Here is a 17,557-nt window from a genome sequence, read left to right as displayed (position 1 = left end):
CATCTTTCAGCTGAAGAAATGAAGGAGGGTCCTTTCCAAGACAGTGTCTCTCCCTCATTTTCCTTTCAACTCAATTCTCTCTTGTCAGACTGCTGTCCAGGCTTTTCTTCCTGTCTCTCAAGGTTATTTTCATAGTCCATTACATTGTCCCCATCACAGTTTCTGAATTGCTCTTTGAGAAAGCTTCAGTTTTGATTGATTATCAACATATGCATCCTACCATGTTTCCCTGAAAATAAGACCCTGTCTTATATTTTTTTGAACCCTGAAATAAGCGCTTGGCCTTATTGCCATACACTCAAAAGCCCGATTAGGCTTATTATCAGGGGATGTCTTATTTTGGGAGAAACAGAGTAGTTGAACTGAAAATATAATAAAGCACATAAATAATATTAAACTATATATAAACCAGAGGTATATTCTAATTTTATAAGCATGTATTTATGGAAAGTGAGTGCAATATTGGTCTTCTGTTGAATTCTTTTCTTAGTTGATTCAGTTCTAGCATATAGTACATGTAACTGTTCTATAGCATTTACTAGGTAGCATCTCCTATTTTATTTACAATACAACATATGTGATAGCATTATTGAGTTTATCAGAATATTACTCTTTATCAGGATATTACTGAAGAATTTATATTCCCTTCTGGAATCACGTAACTCTTTTAGATGTCTTTTCTATCTCTGCCAAATACCAAGGTGGTTATAATTAATATTAACAAACATCTTGTAGCTGTTTGAGAATTAAAGATTGAAGGTATAGTACTACTTTGGGAAAAAAACATGGTATCAAGAATATCTTATAGGGAGCTTAAACTTGGATAATATGTAGCAATGGTGAAACAAAGAGTATATATACATGTACATGGCAGCAGTTTAAATAAATTAAAGCAAAAATGGTACCATTTACATTATGCAGCAAAATAAATTCAAACACTTAGACTATGGTTTCTAAGTTTACTGATAAGATAAATTCTTTGGGGTACAAGGGGTAAAGTCACAAATCAAATATTTATTTTTAGAGGTGCCTTTTTAATGTTTATAAATAATATAATGAAGACTTTGTCATTAAACTAAAATAGATATAACTCATTTCAATACAGCTAATGTTATATGAATAATAATTATATAATTTCAGTAATTACCTGTTTACTTATAGATATAATAATTTTTAAATACATATTAAAAAAAACAAGGAATTTCTTTTAATTCCTTTTTTACTAGATTTTCCTAATACAATTTGGAAGGTATGTTAAATTGGTCCTATAAATAAAGCAGTACATGATTGAAGTTGGTTTGGCAGGAAATCTGATCTATAAATGGAAATCGATGGCAGTAATTTTGCATTTCCATAACTGCATTACTTGTTCAAAATTCTTGTCTGCTAGTTCAACTGTTTGTTGAATGCAGTGGTCACATATTTTTCTGCAAACTATGGAAGTTGCATTTTAAAGAGGGAGAAGGGAAGAATGTGACTGGAAGTCAGTTTTGATTAGCAGAGTCTGTGTATGCAATCCTAAATAAATAGTGCTTACATATATGCCATTTTTGTGGCTTGCTGATTGTTGATATTTTGTTAGCGTTTTTGATTTTATTTTTTAAAATAAATAAGCAGCAACTTTTTTTTTTGAGAAACAAGAGATATTAGCCTGAATGAGTTTGATCAGCTACTTTCTTATGTTCTCTATAATAATAACAGAGAAAGGTGCCATTCCTCATTAAATATTTGATTATTAGCTTTTAAAATATTTACTTGAGTGCTGGACCTATCCCTTTGGCTTAGATTAAATCACAGTGTTATTATAAGCATAAGAAAATAAAGCTCTCTGAAAGGAAAATGGGATATAAGTAATAATTTAATCAAAGAGTATATTATTGATGTTGGAGATAGAAATGGGACACGGCAAGGGGTTGAAGAGGGTTAAAAATAAAATAAATATGGTCAAAGTAAAATAACATTAAACACGATATCTGGAATAGAACTTGCAACATATACTCTGTAATTTATTTGTACCCTGTAACATATTTATGTGTGCCTCATAGATTGAATAAAAATATATACATCTGTTCATTTTGCCTTATATGAAATATTTTTACATGTTTCCCTCTATGTTTTTTTTCCTCCTAGTTCTGGACAAAAAAGAAAATTACTGCCGAAACTGGTTTACAGTTTACTTTCTGACCGTGACCTGAGGAAAAGACTGAAAGAACATGGATTGTCTACCCAGGGAACAAAACAACAGCTTATTAAAAGACACCAAGAATTTGTGCACATGTATAATTCAGAGTGTGATTCTCTAAATCCTAAATCAGGTAGGAAAATGAAAATGTAGATAGCGGTTTTCTTTAAATAGTGCTGTTTCTTAAGATATGCTTCTTCCTAACATTTATTTTACTTACCGTTTTGAGCTAATGTAACTTTACCTTGCCAATCTATTATTACTCTTTGAAATACTTTATATGAGACTTGCTTTACATGAAGTGTCTGCCATGATTGAAAACATTGAGCTTACATGACCATGGCAACAGATTTGAATTGTTAGCTATTTGTACGCATATTAATTCGAGTCCTTTTATGCCTATACATTCATGTTTTTCAACCTTGAGAACTTTTAAGATGTAGGCATTTCAGCTTCCAGAATTCCTCAGGCAGCATCGGAGTTGAAATCCATATGTCCTAATGTTGCCAAGGTTGAAAAACACTACTCTATATATCAACAGTATTTAGGCAAATCCTATAGTGATATCAAAGTTATGGGGCCTTTTCACAAAAAAAAACCCCTTTGTTTATTCAGCCCTTTGAGGTATTGGCAAGTGAAGAAACAGATACTGGAGCCCTGGTGGCCCAGTGGTTAGAATGCAATATAGCAGGCTAATTCTAGCCACAGCTTGGAGTTTGAACCTGCCTGGCTCAGGATTGACTTAGCCATCCAAATTTCCGAGGTCGGTAAAATGAGAATCCAGATTGTTGGAGCAATATGTAAATAATGCTGACATTGTCAACTTCCTAGAGAGGGCTGTAAAGCACTATGGAACACTAAGGGCTATTTCTATTGCTACTGAATTGCTGTTGTTACAGGGTATAGTAAGAAAATATTAAAAGTTTCCTTGTGCACTTTTTTTATGCTAAAAAGATTCAAGACAGGATTATCTTGAATTTCAATGGATGAGTTTCTCCATCTTCCTTCCCATAGCTAAGTGGATGATAATTATTCTTGTACTCTTCCTTCAAGGCTAGCACACTCCTCTATACTGGCTAGCACTTAAAATTACTTCCATGTGATGTTCCTGTGTATTGTGAAACTCGTCTCTGATTTTTAATTGCTGCAGATGTCTCTTTCCCATGTGTGGAAATTCAGGCATCTTATTTTGGATTTGTTGTGTTTCTCTCATTGGGGCTTGTATAGTTCCTGCCTGCCAATTTCAAAAGATAGTGGATGGCTTATGATGGCATAAAATTACAACTAGAACATCAACAGCCTAATCTTAATAGCACGAAGGCCTAGAAATGTCACCACTGAGGAGGCAAAATCTTCAAGCATCTCTGAATATCAATCTGAAGAGCTCTGTTTTTAAGCGTAGGAAATGCATCCGAAAAATAGGAGTAAGTGGTTCCATGGTTCCATTGGTATAAGGTGCAGACATAATTATTAGGCACACTTTAAAAGTGTGATGGTGCTCTAAAGAGAACTTAGTGGGGGAATCGCTGACTCAGTTCTGACAAATACTTATTCTATTATAGCTAAAAGCAGAGACATCCTTTTTGCTAAGGTTCAGTGTGTCTTAATGCTACAATGGGAAAAATATGACCAAAGGGCACAGGTATTTGTCTGCAGCAAAGGGAGGCATTTTACAGTTTACCAGTTATAACTGTGATTAAGCTGCTTCGGTTAGTCAGAGCCAACAACAGAAGAGTCTGTTCTAAGTGATTTGATTTGTTAAAATTTTAGCAAGAGGTAGAGAAACATGATATAAACTCAAGAAGAGCTATGCTGGATGAAACCAAAGGCCTAACTAGTCCATGAAGAAGAAATAAAGGCCTCTGGAAAGCAAGATATGAATGAAATTATACCTGCTTTAGTTTCCTAGCAACCAGAATTGAGAATAGTGTGTAGCTAATATGACTAGTAGGCATTGTTAGGCTTAATCTCTGAATTTATCTAAGCCTCTTTTAAGATTGTCTATGTTAATAACCATTACTGTTTTACATTGTATTGTTTACTGTGAAAAAAGTTGTTCCTTTGTGTTGAATCAATAACTGTTTGGATACATCGGATATTTCTTGATTCTAGTGTTATGAACAAGAGAAACTTTTTTTAGATCCATGTATAACTTTATAAGTATTAATTATCTGCCTTTGTTCACATCTTTGCTGCTTTTCCCTGATACATTAATAAATAGTGTTTGCGAAAAAGTCCAACTTTAAACTATGATTTATGAAATCATTTATGAAAAAGATGGTTCACGTGTACTTTCTCACACATTACAGTGATTCACAAGGTGTGCATGTGTCATATATTCATAAAGGCTAGGCTCAACTCCACTGTGTGGTGGACTTTAGCCATTCCTAGTATGTTTCTTCTATCATACTTACTTCTTTAGTGACTATATACTAAGTAACATGGATTCCCAAAGTGAATTAAGTAGTACCAAGTCTTAATCAGATGGTGTCTTGAGTCCTCTATCATACGCTACATGCGTGAATGGTAGGAAAAGGTTTATGATGTGTTTGGATGGTTTTGGAGTACCATAGCTGCCTCATTTCTACATAGAGGAGACAGTATGCTGCTTAATATGCTTAAGGTAAGGTCTGTGAAACAATGACCCAATGGAGCACAGGTTGTCTAGTAGTATATACAAACCTGGAACAGGCAATATTAATGCGACTGTAGTAGTGTGCAGATTTTGAAATACAAGTGACTTTCATGATTCTGTTCGTATTCCAAGTAACATACCTGTAGCAAACAAAACTCTGAGGAAGGCAATTTCCTCAAAGAATAGGTTTATTGAATATGTCATATTGGCACAGGCTGGTGAAAACCGACTCTGATTCTTCCCGTGGTTTTCACCTAATTAAAAGTAAAAGTTTGTCACTTTCTCAAAACAATCAGTCACATGGTCCAATCAGGATACTGTCCAGTTGCTAGGTGACTCCAGTCCCCTCCTTCTGAGCACCTGCAGGAATGTCCTTGGTTCCCAAGAGGAAGTATTTTGTTTTGACTACAACATCCCTATTATCTCCATTCTCCCTCCCTATCCCTCTTCTCCAGTATGTCAGCACTGAATCTCAAAATGGCCTCAGTCAGGCCAGCTTCAGGGTTGACAGATACTCTTTTAAACTTACACAGTAAGAGCTTGCTTTTTTAATTTATGTCAGTGTTTTGTTGAATATGGAACTAGATATATTTCAGGTAAAACACAAACAGATAAATAAAAAGTGGCATATACAATTCAGTGTAACCAAACCCAAGAACCTTGAAATAGGGCATTCTGTGGATGCCAACTCTAAGAATCTTCATGGATTCAGTATAAAACTGAATTTGCTGAATTAAACTATAATCCTGTTCATATTTCCCTGCATTAATTTTCACTGAACTCAATGGATCTTTTGAAAGGGGTGTTTATAAATTCTTGGATCCTGCTGTTGCTGATCCTACTTCTCTGCCATTATACATAAATTCAACAAATGAAAGTTGTTGGCAACTAAATAATCTTTGTCTTGTTTTTAGTGAACTTTCAGGATTGCATCTTACTTTTCCACAGTTAATATACAGTGTCATAAATGTCCTTAAGGAAGCTATGTTGTTATTCTGAAATATATCCATCATGCAAATCATTTAAGAAACTAACTGTTCTGTAGAAAATATTATAGTCTGGCAGACTGGATTTTCTAGTGGCTGCTCTAGCAACTTTTAATGCAGGAACCAAAGGTTATGAGAAGCTTGTAATCTTACTAATATATTTAAAATATTTTTAAGCTGCCATGTAGAGCAGATTTTTCTGCTACATGGTCTACAATAAAAGTCAAACTACAAAATAGAATATAATGATAAATATAAGAATATTGATAATAAAACGAGACTGCATTAGCTTACATAATATATGTTTTTAATACTATTTCTTAATGTAGATATCTATGTTTTTTACATTATAAGTGGTTTTTATCTGATTGTTTGTGTACCACTCAGAGTTGCTTTTGGGGAAATGTATGGTGGAATTGCCAGCTAGAATGGGGGGAAGTGTGAAGAGGGGACCAAAATTAGAATCCTTGCACAGCTGGAAGTGACACAGTTCTTACTTACCCCAGAACCCCTGAAGCCCTATCTAACCATTCCTAGGAAAATGCAGTTGGTCTGGCGAGATTCTTGTAAATAGGCATGCAAGAATTAAAGAAAGTAACATTGATCAACTCACGGTGTTATTATGATTCCTTCCACTTGACAGATGATCATCTGTACAAATTTAATACACAAATAAATAAATAAAATAGATAAAATGTAGTCCTAAATCATTAACTGGCTCTGCTAAACAGTTGAGTCTTTAGGGTTGAAGTGAATGCTTATATTGATGAAATTTAATAGATATCCACTGTTTCACAGCTAAGTGGCCCATGAAAAACAGACTCCTAATTGTTCATAGCAGTGGATGCATAATTGCACGTGTAAAACTTTTAATTCTGATCTCAGTGTCAGCAGGTTGGTACAAATGAAGGCGGGGTTCAGAGTCACTTTGACAAACATTGTAATTAGTATAGCATGATATGATTTACTATTAATTGGCAACATGTCATTAAGATTCCAAATTATGTTGGAAAGGAAGTCCAGTGCAAGGATAGAGTTCAGCCTAGGTATGGTCGAACTATGAATAATTGAAGCATTGTTCTTCCTTTTTTGGCTGAAAGTTATCTACATATTGATGAGAGCTAATTATTTCTGTATTGCCCTTAGCAATCCATGATAATGCTAAATTTCATAACATTGTATTGCTCCTGTGTCATTGCAACCTAAATCAGTCAGGTAGCATATAAATTTAATACATTATTACAATAATTATTATTAAATTGCCATACTGATTCTAAAAGCTCTAATAGCTCAAGGAGAATTAATAGATAAGTTACAAAAAGGATGGCTAGTAGTTTTGAATACCAGTTGTTCACACTATTGTGTTCTTGTAATATTGATGGGATTGTTGCATTTGGATCTGAAACCAAATCTAAATAATCAGCATTGTAGCCACATAGCCTGAGAGGAAATACATTCTTCAATACTTTAAAAGAATATGAGAGTAAATATTGTGGAATTTCATTTTTTTTGCCGAGTCATTAAAATAACAGGCATCCTGCTACTCCTCAGACTATTAATCACTTAATTGTTTATAAGGTCCATTAATCTTAATCACTTATAAGGTCCATGATGGTGCAGTGGTTAGAATGTAGTATTGCAGGCTAATTCTGCTGACTGCCAGGGGTTCAAATCTCACCAGCTCAAGGTTGACTCAGCCTTCCATCTTTCTGAGGTCTGTAAAATGAAGACCCAGATTGTTGGGGGCAATATGCTGACTGTAAACCACCTAGAGAAGGCTGTAAAACACTATGAAGTGGTATATAAGTCTAAGTCTAAGTCCTATTGCTATCAAGCCCTGATAGTTTTTAGAAGGATCAAAGGTGGCGCAGCAGACTAAAGCACTGTTATTAACATCAAGCTGTCTGCAATTACTGTAAATTCAAATCTCACCAGGCTCAAGGTTGACTCAGCCTTCCATTCTTTCTAAGGTAGGTAAATTGAGGACCCACTTTGTGGGGGCAATAAACTGACTTTGTATAAATATACAAAAGTATGAAGGCTATTGCTTAACACATTGTAAGCCGCCCTGAATCTCCGGAGAAGGGCGGCATATAAATTAAATTTTAAAAAAAATGTATGTGTGTGTGTGTTAAGCTTCCAAACAGTTTGTCCAAATCTTCAAGCTGTACGGTCTGAAAAATACCTGTAGTAGTATGTCCAGATAGAGATGTATTGATCAACAGTGGCTAAGAAATTAAAAGTGTTGTTTGGAGAAAACTTGGTATTCCACAAAACATGTGTTGGTAATGTTCATAGCTCTCTCAGCACACTTCAGTTCTCAAGTCTCTTAGCCCTTGAACTTTGGCTGCTGATAGTGTTGGGAGATAAATAGTTTTGGAGATCTGTCTGTCTGTCCATCTGTCTTCTGGAATATCGTTCTCTTTTGCTCTTAGATCTTGTAAGAAAATACTGTATTGATTACAGAGAGAAAAGTTTAAAGCTCAGAACCATTGTCCCATCAAGGATTTCTGGAGAAATCTCTCTGGAGTCATTTACAGTGATTTTAGTTAAGAACAGAACAAACCTTTTCTAATAATTACTTCTTTCACCAGTTTCCACTGAACCTGTCTTCCCTCCCCTAGTTAGCTATTAGTTTTACCGTACCTTTTTCTCTATATCTGTTCATTTTTTAATTCCATTTACATATGGTAAAAAAACCCTCATTTATAATGCATTTTTCATGCACCAATTCCAGTTTTTGCATAATAACTGCAAATATTGAGTGCTCTTCAAAATATTTTATTCTGGGATATAGTCACAGTTATCGAAGTGCTAGATTGCTATTAATGATGTTTATTTATTCTAACAGTTGCGGAAATAGTAAAAGAGCTGGAAAATATTGAAAAGACTCAAGCACAACTTGATGCCAGTAAACCCAAAGAAGATGTAAGTTAATAACCTTTAATTTTAGTCCTGGAGAAGACAAATTTAAATACATTATTCTACCTATTAGAAAACCACAGTGGATTTTTTTTTTTTTGCATAATGATGCTAAATTAGTAGATACATGTGGGTAGATATGTGTGGATAATTTTGATGCCAGATCTGACCAAGGTTTTTAGCATGTGATAATCATAGATTTGATGTCCTGCTGAACTCAAGCTTGAGTGAAGATTGCATTTGGAGTCTCTTTTATTCTGCTCAAGACATCTTGTGCCTTCTGCACAAGAACCATGCCACATTGTAGTGCCTGTGCTGCAGTCAGTAGATAGATATTTGTTATACATGTGTCCCTTTTGCTTGATATATCTGTGCCTGTGTTATTTTCTGTTCATATGCCTGTTGAATAATCTCCCCACCAAAAGTTGACTTTTGAAATGTCATTGCAAAGGCCAAGTAAATGTGCATTGTATGCCCATCCTTAAAGTTTATATTGATGGGAAATAATGTCAGAAACCATCCAATACTGAACTGCATGCTAGATAAACTGCTTCCATCTATTTAATTGCCACCACCAAATTAAAGGTTTGAAAGTTTGTTTGTTTTTCATTTAAAGCATTTATGTCCTGCCCATTTTAGTTTTAGATTGTGCAAAATAGTAAAGCCATTTATTTAAACATAGAAACATAAAACAGCAGGAAATAAAACAACAAAAAGGCTTATATATGGTAAAAGGAAAAATTTCACCAGCTATCAAATTGCTGCTGATTCCATTGATGTGCTGATGGAGATACCATGTGCAGTTTAAAAAAAAATCCATATTGCATGGCAAGGAAGTTTAGAAACCTACCTTCAAAATGAATGAATAAATGAAGGAATATTCACTTAATCTGTGTATTTTGTACTTATATTTTAGAATTCTAGCCTAATCTCTCTCCTGATGTCTAGAAGGTTTATTAAGTATAAATCACTAATGTCTAAACAGCTAGTGATAGGTAGAGAGAAACACCAAGCTTTTATGGCAGAAATGGGTAATTTAGTATCTGATAAACTCTCTTCCTAATCTGATTTTATAAATTATAATGGTGATGATGATGATGATGGTGATGATCATGTATTTAGCATAATACAAAGTGAAACACCTCTAATTTGCATTTTTCTTGGGCCTTATATCAGGATGGTAGAGCAACTGGAGGATTATGTTCATTTTTTATAAAACAGTATTTAGTAATTAGTCTATCCTGACTATTCCCCACTTCTCCATGACTGATATTTACTGAATAAATAAATCTTGCACTTTGTGAACCTCTTTATTAAAAATATATACTCTTAAGTGCCCCTATCCCAAATGATGTCACAATTGTGCTGTTATCATACAGATAGCTAGGTATATATAGTCTATAGCTGTTGGGGCACATGGAGCCTTAGTAGGTCAATTCTCCCTTTCCATACAACAATTCCATTTATACTCTTGAAATCTGAAGTACTGTATTAGAAATCTGAAAAGCCTGGCATATTGTTTCTATGTCAGGAGCCATGACAAGGCTATGGTTTCCCCAGTTGCAGTGTATAGTTGTGAAAGTTGGACTATAAGGAAGGCTGAGCGTCAAAGGTGCTATGAACCTTTGAACTATGGTAGTGGTGAAGACTCCTGCAAATTCCTTGGACTGCAAGGCGATCAAACTGGTCAGTCCTAGAGGAGATCAACCCTGATTGCTCTTTAGAAGGCCAGATCCTGAAAATGAAACTCAAATAATTTGGCCACTTAATGAGAAGGAAGGACTCACTGGAGAAGAGCCTAATGCTGGGAATGATTGAGGGCAAAAGAAGAATGGGACGGCAGAGAATGAGGTGGCTGGATGGAGTCACTGAAGCAGTCGGCATGAGCTTAAATCGTCTCCAGGAGATGGTAGAGGACAGGAAGGCCTGGAGGAAAGTTGTCCATGGGGTCACGATGGGTCAGACACAACTTCGTGACTAACAGCAACAACAATGGCCCATTGAACATTTTTGGGTGAAATAACATTATTGGAGAAGTTGGGGAATGATTTTTCAGTTTGTTTTAATATACAGGTGAAACTCGAAAAATTAGAATATTGTGCAAAAGTTCATTTATTTCAGTAATGCAACTTAAAAGATGACACTAATATATGAAATAGACTCATTACAAGCAAAGCAAGATAGTTCAAGCCTTGATTTGTCATAATTTTGATGATGATGGCTTACAGCTCATGAAAACCCCAAATTCACAATCTCAGAAAATTAGAATACTATATGAAATCAATAAAACAAGGATTGTACATAGAACAATATCGGACCTCTGAAAAGTATAAGCATGCATATGTACTCAGTACTTGGTTTGGGCTCCTTTTGCATCAATTACTGCCTCAATGCGGCGTGGCATGGATGCTATCAGCCTGTGGCACTGCTGAGGTGTTATGGAAGACCAGGATGCTTCAGTAGCGGCCTTCAGCTCTTCTGCATTGTTCGGTATCATGTCTCTCATCTTTCTCTTGGCAATGTCCCATAGATTCTTTATGGGGTTCAGGTCAGGCGAGTTTGCTGGGCAATCAAGCACAGTAATCCCCTGGTCATTGAACCAGGTTTTGGTACTTTTGGCAGTGTGGGCAGGTGCCAAGTCCTGCTGGGAAATGAAGTCAGCATCCCCATAAAGCTCATCTGCGGAAGGAATCTCCAAAATCTCCTGGTAGATGGCTGCATTGACCCTGGACTTAATGAAGCATAGTGGACCAACACCAGCAGATGACATGGCTCCCCAAATCAACACAGAGTGTGGAAACTTCACACTGGACTTCAGGCATCTTGCAGTGTGTGCCTCTCCATTCTTCCTCCAGACTCTGGGTCCTTGGTTTCCAAATGAGATGCAAAAGTTGCTCTCATCAGAAAAGAGGACTTTGGACCACTGAGCAACAGACCAGTTCTTTTTGTCTTTAGCCCAGGTAAGATGCTTCTGACGTTTGTTGTTCAGGAGCGGCTTGACAAGTGGAATACGATATTTGAAGCCCATGTCCAGGATCCGTCTGTGTGTGGTGGCTCTTGATGCACTGACTTCAGCCTCAGTCCACTCCTTGTGAAAGTCCCCAACACTTTTGAATGGCCTTTTCCTGACAATCCTCTCCAGGCTGTGGTCATCCCTGCTGCTTGTGCACCTTTTTCTTCCACACTTTTCCCTTCCACATAACTTTCTATTAATGTGCTTTGGTACAGCACTTTGGGAACATCCAACTTCTTTTGCAATTACCTTTTGAGGCTTTCCCTCCTTATGGAGGGTGTCAATGATGGTTTTCTGCACAACTGTCAGGTCAGCAGTCTTTCCCCTGATTGTGATTCCTACTGAACCAGACTGAGAGACGATTTAAAGGCTCAGGAACCCTTTGCAGGTGTTATGGCTTAATTAGCTGTTTAGAGTGGGACACTTTGAGCCTAGAATATTGAACCTTTTCACAATATTCTAATTTTCTGAGATTGTGAATTTGGGGTTTTCATGAGCTGTAAGCCATCATCATCAAAAGTATGACAAATCAAGGCTTGAACTATCTTGCTTTGTATGTAATGAGTCTATCTCATATATTAGTTTCATCTTTTAAGTTGCATTACTGAAATAAATGAACTTTTGCACAATATTCTAATTTTTCGAGTTTCACCTGTAATCTGAGGAGGTTAAATATGGAAATGAGACTGTTACAGCTGTCATAAATCTTGTATTCCTATTTATCCTATTTAAGGATTTTTTTATTTTTTTTTGCCACTGCATGTGGGAGCTGATCTCAACAAAGTTCAAAAGTTTTGAATGTGACGTTTTTGAGGCTGTGTGCCACTGTTACTGCTTAAGAAGGAAAGTGGAAAAAGGACAATCCTGTGGAATCCATTGACTAGATTTTGTTTGCATTCAGCAATCAGTTGTGAAAACTGTAGTGGAATGGCCAAAGTCATTTTCACTATCATGGATTCTTATTTTTTTTCCTTTTTGAATAATACTCTGAAGATTCTGAAAAAGGTTTTCCTTGCAGACAAAAATACAAATTCCAAGGTATAAATTTGTTGTTCTGAAGGCATCTCATATCACTTTGAGATTATGTAGTAGCAGCTTTAGGGCTTTGCTCATAATAACAGGGTATTTGTCATCAATTTTCTATGATTTTTTTTTTAAAAAAAGACCTGTCCTCTAAATAAGCCTCTAAAAATTAAATGCTAAAACAATATTGATGGGCAGAAAAGTTTTTTTAGTTCCAAGATAATTATGTCTTAAAATCTTTCAGCTGCAGATTTACATCTTTCATCTATTAACCTTTAAAAATAATGTTTGTGCTATTGTTGCAGAGTATGATATTTTCAAAGCACCAGACAGAGAATGAAATAGATGAAATTCATAGAGATTATCGTAAGTAACAAAATTATTTCATTTGTGTTTGAAAAGAAACTGATATTGTCTTTAAGAAATGTACATATTAAAAATGAACTTGTATTAAAATACAAACCTTCCTTTTTTATATATTATTTTTTAATGTGAAATTACACGTTTCTCTCTTAATAGGCTTACAATCTCTATGGTTAGCTTGCATATCGTTTTTGGAGAACAAGTATATAGTTTGGATTTATCTCATGACTTTGGTATGCAGTGTAAGAGAAAGTAACTTAATAGAATTAGAATATATAGGGGAAAGGGGGTGGACATAAAAAAGTCTTAATCATAGAATACAAAATCATTGACTTAGTTTGTATCTGAAGAGAACCATTGGTGAGATTTGGAAAAAAATACAACTATTTGGATCTTGAAATTGTCCTGACAGTCTGCACATGAATCAGCAATATGATATGTCTGCATATATGCCATTTTAGATGCAATAGAAATATTGCTTCTAAATCATAGGAAATGATGCTTTTAATCTATTGTCATTTGTCAGACCTAATCTCAAATCTTGTGTTCAGTACCGGGCACCACCCTTTAACAATGATTCATCAGGCAAACAATTTCATAGAAGGGCAACGAGTAGGGGTGTGCAAAATGTTTTCATTTCAAAATGTCTTGAGCACCAAATGTCATAAAACATCCTTCTCTGAGTCAAAAGCTGTCCTTTAAGAACAAAACAGATTGCCTTGAGCATTCAGAAGCATTTTGAGCTTGTGACAAATTTCTCAATTGGGGGTGCCTCTGTTTTGAGCTCAAAAGCTTCCTCAAATGCCTGGAACAACTCACTAAGAACAGCCTAAATTGCACTTAAGAGAGTATTCTTTATGAAATTTCAAGCTTGAAGCAGTTCACAGCAAGCATTCTGTACACTTCTAGTAATATGAATAATTGACAATTAAAATTAAATTTCATGAAGAGAGACTGAAGAAAGTGGGTATGTTTAAATTTGAGGAGAGAAAGGATACCACTGAAAGCATATCACACAGAAATAGCTCAAGATCAATGCTCTTGTTATTTATTTTTATTTGTTTAAAAGATTTCTATGGGTCCCCAACTCTGTGTGGCTCACAACAATAAAACCAATGGACTATAAAGCAGTAATAAAAACAGGCAGTAAAACAAAAGCCCCCTACACCTTAATTGTCCCCTTAGCTACCTACAGTACAGTAAAATGAAGAATTTAAGTTACAAGAAGATAAATTTCACCTGAGTTAGCAAACATTGTGGATCCAATTATCAAGAGTAATGGCAGGCTCTCCTTTCTCTGAATATTTTAATTTAATCACATTGCTTTAATAGAACTCTAAACTAATGAGGAGGAGGAACTTTTAAAAGTCAACTAAATCAGTAATTGTATTTCAGTGAACGTAAATATATTGGCATTTGTTCCATTGCAACAGGGGTGAGCAATTGGTAGCCCTTGGAGCACATGCCCTTGTCTTCCATTCTGCAGTCCTTGGTGCACTCCCAAATATACCTCCAGTTGGTGGTGCATTGTCCTAAAAAACCTGGAAATCGGTGCATTAAGCATCCCACAAGCATCAAACATCAGAGTTTAAAAAAACACAGGAAAAACTGCTTGACTTCATTGAGTTGTCAGACATATTTCAGAGGCTATAAATCAACAAAGCATGGCTTACAGCGGGAACAAAAACCCTGATGTTGGCCTTGGGATTCAAATAATGTCCAACTTTTGAAATAAAAGATATCAAAGTAAACCAGATGAATTGATTTTATTCAATTTGGATTATTAGACTTCATATGTACGTTCCTACAAGTAGCATTTATATGGGAAAAAAGACTGAGCTTGTCATAAGAGCTCTTGGAAAGTACAAAAGCAAAGCTATAGCTACTGTAAATCTGCTAGTCTTCTTTATTTAGCATCTTTGTGTCGAAAATCTATTTCATTTATAATTTTTGCCTTTATTCTCCAACATTTTGAATTTGATAGGCTGATGGCTAAACAGTACTGTCAAGTTCTCTCCTTTCTTTAGGCTCTTTGTAGAACTGTAAACAGTATTAGTTCTGAAAATATAAAAGGCTTTTCTTTTCTCTTGTATTTTGCAATAGGCATTTGAGGACTAAGGGAGAAAAAAATTCCTTGAATTATGGCCTCATTTTAAATAGCTTCTACATAGCTATAATTTGTGCCTTTCAGAATCAAACAATCTTTTTGTTGGAGAAAGATTGTTGTCAAAAGCTGTCTGTCTGTGTAACAAACACAGTCTTTGGTTTATCCTCCAAGAAAATCTATATACTATTACTGTCATGACCGTTAACTGGATGAAACAGTGCATTATAGGGCAACAATTTTTGAACCAAGGTACTTCAAATGGCTGATTTACAAAATGGGTCCAAAATCTGGGCCCATGACTCCTGTACAAATGAAATTTGTAGAAGCTGTGGCTGCTTCAGTGCTACTGGCAACTGCCATGCTGCTGCTGTGATCACATGATCTTCATCTTCAACTTTCTGTGGCAGTTTCCTAGCCAGTCTCACAATCCCTCACTCCCCCACCAGCCACTTACTTACCTGTTGGGGAGGGAGGGAGGGAGGGAGGGAGGAAGGAAGGAAGGAAGGAAGGAAGATTTCTTATGCTCCATTTCACAAAGAAACTCAATGGGAAAGTTGGAAGTCACTCCTATTCCCACTGCTTTTTGGTTCATCCTTGGCTTCTCTGTTTTTCTGCTTAAATAAGAAAATATGTCTGAAACAATGACCCAACTAGTTATCTTAAAAATTATCTAAAAAATAATAAAAATGACAACACCGTAACACTTTCTGCTAGGGTAAAATAAAGATAAAACACTATGTAAATCCAATGTCAAGCTTTTGAAATGTGTGATAGTTTTCTCCATGGCAATTTTGCCTATAATAAGTTTACTCTTTTTGTTAGTCCATCTTCATGAATAATAATATTAACTTGGAACTATCTTGGAAAGTTGCTTGAAATGTCTGAACTTTATGCCTATGATTAAGATTCTGTTTTGAAAGGAAAAAGGGAGATTTAATGTAAGTCAAATGGCATTTACCTAAAGCATTTCCACATGTCTCTTGTATGAGGCTGTTCCCCATTCTCCCACCTCCTTTCAGTCTTTCTGATATGTGGTAATAACACCGTAAAAGAGATACTTGATTTATGTGCTCCTTGTCAAGCATTACTAAGTTTTCTATTTTTGTTCTGGCAAAATTTTGATACACCAACTATAATTTTTCTCCTCCTTTCCTCAATTTTTCATAAGTCTTCTAGCTCCATTCTCCTATTTGCCTGCACATCAGCTCTTATTTTTCTGTGGAAAGGTTTCTGTCTGTGTGAAAAGTGTGTTATCTTTTCTGATCAGCTATGTAAAAGAACAGTAAGCATGTCCTAACAGGATGAATAACACCATCCAGCTATTGGATACTGTCACAATATAACTCTCCATGTATTAGATATTACCTTATTAACATTTATAAAATGGTAGGAGCTTTATAGTTATTGTTCTTAATTTGTTCATTAGGTTTATATGTCAGGGCATTTATTAATCCCATGTTTGGCTCTGGGACTAATTACCCTGGTTTAGATTAGAGGAGATGAATCGAGGCTTATTCCTTGTTGCAATAATCTGAAAAAGAAACGCGAGAAAGGTTTCTAATAAAACTCATTTATTTGTTATAAAGAAAATAAAACACCTCACTAACTAAGAAAAGTTAATTGTTACATTTTGGCAAGCGAGGTCTCCTGCCGGTCCAAGCCGGACCTTGCTGGCAGGAGAACAAAGGAAGGAGTGTGAGAAGCAAGTGAAGGAATGTGGGTGGATGGACATGCGTAGTAGCTTCTGATAACAATTCTTGGCAAGGTACGGAAAGTCAGATAGTCCAGAAATAATGAGCTCAGCTGGTAAATAAAATAACGCAGTGACATTATATATATACCGGCTTTTTTTAGAAGCTTATACAGTAGTACATGCATTTTTCATTTTATCCTCCCAAGAAGAATTGTTTGTAGAAGGCTAAGCTGAGAAATAATAACTGGCCCAAGTGAGCTTCTCTAGCTGAGGATAGACTTCATCATAAATTTTACTCATGGAAGGAGCCAGAATACATCAATCTAATGGGTCATTGCACCAGATGTGTTATATTAGCAGAAAGCACTTAAGCACAGAAGTTCCCTTAGATCAGGGGTGTCAAACTTGTGGCCCATGGGCTGGATGCATCACACGTTGGCCATGCCCATGCCTTGTTTAGCAAAGGGGGGAAAAGTTGCAATATGTCACGTGCCACTGCTGTGATGATGCAAGTTTGAGAACCCTGTCTTAAATTCTCTCTCCTAATTTTCTGCTACTTCCTTGTCAGCATTCACATGTAATCTTTTGACAATTTTTAAGGGTGATAATGGTTCTTAATTTGTTTTTCTACGT

At 35.7% G+C, this 17,557-nt stretch overlaps 1 protein-coding gene across 1 annotated transcript in view; it reads left to right on the top strand.

Annotated features, from left to right (window-relative positions):
* RAD18 (RAD18 E3 ubiquitin protein ligase) overlaps nucleotides 1-17,557 on the top strand; it is a 129,778-nt gene that overhangs the window by 46,946 nt on the left and 65,275 nt on the right. The window contains exons 7-9 of the mRNA XM_070933585.1: nucleotides 2,131-2,315; nucleotides 8,655-8,731; nucleotides 13,067-13,127. Coding sequence (XP_070789686.1) covers nucleotides 2,131-2,315; nucleotides 8,655-8,731; nucleotides 13,067-13,127 — 323 coding nt within the window. The remainder of the gene's footprint in view (nucleotides 1-2,130; nucleotides 2,316-8,654; nucleotides 8,732-13,066; nucleotides 13,128-17,557) is intronic.

This window comes from Pituophis catenifer, unplaced genomic scaffold, assembly GCF_029215685.1.
Source record: "Pituophis catenifer annectens isolate HBS135680 unplaced genomic scaffold, rPitCat1.0.hap2 SCAF_2, whole genome shotgun sequence".
NCBI classification, from domain to species: Eukaryota; Metazoa; Chordata; class Lepidosauria; order Squamata; family Colubridae; genus Pituophis; species Pituophis catenifer.
This window is presented reverse-complemented; position numbering and strand designations above follow the sequence as displayed.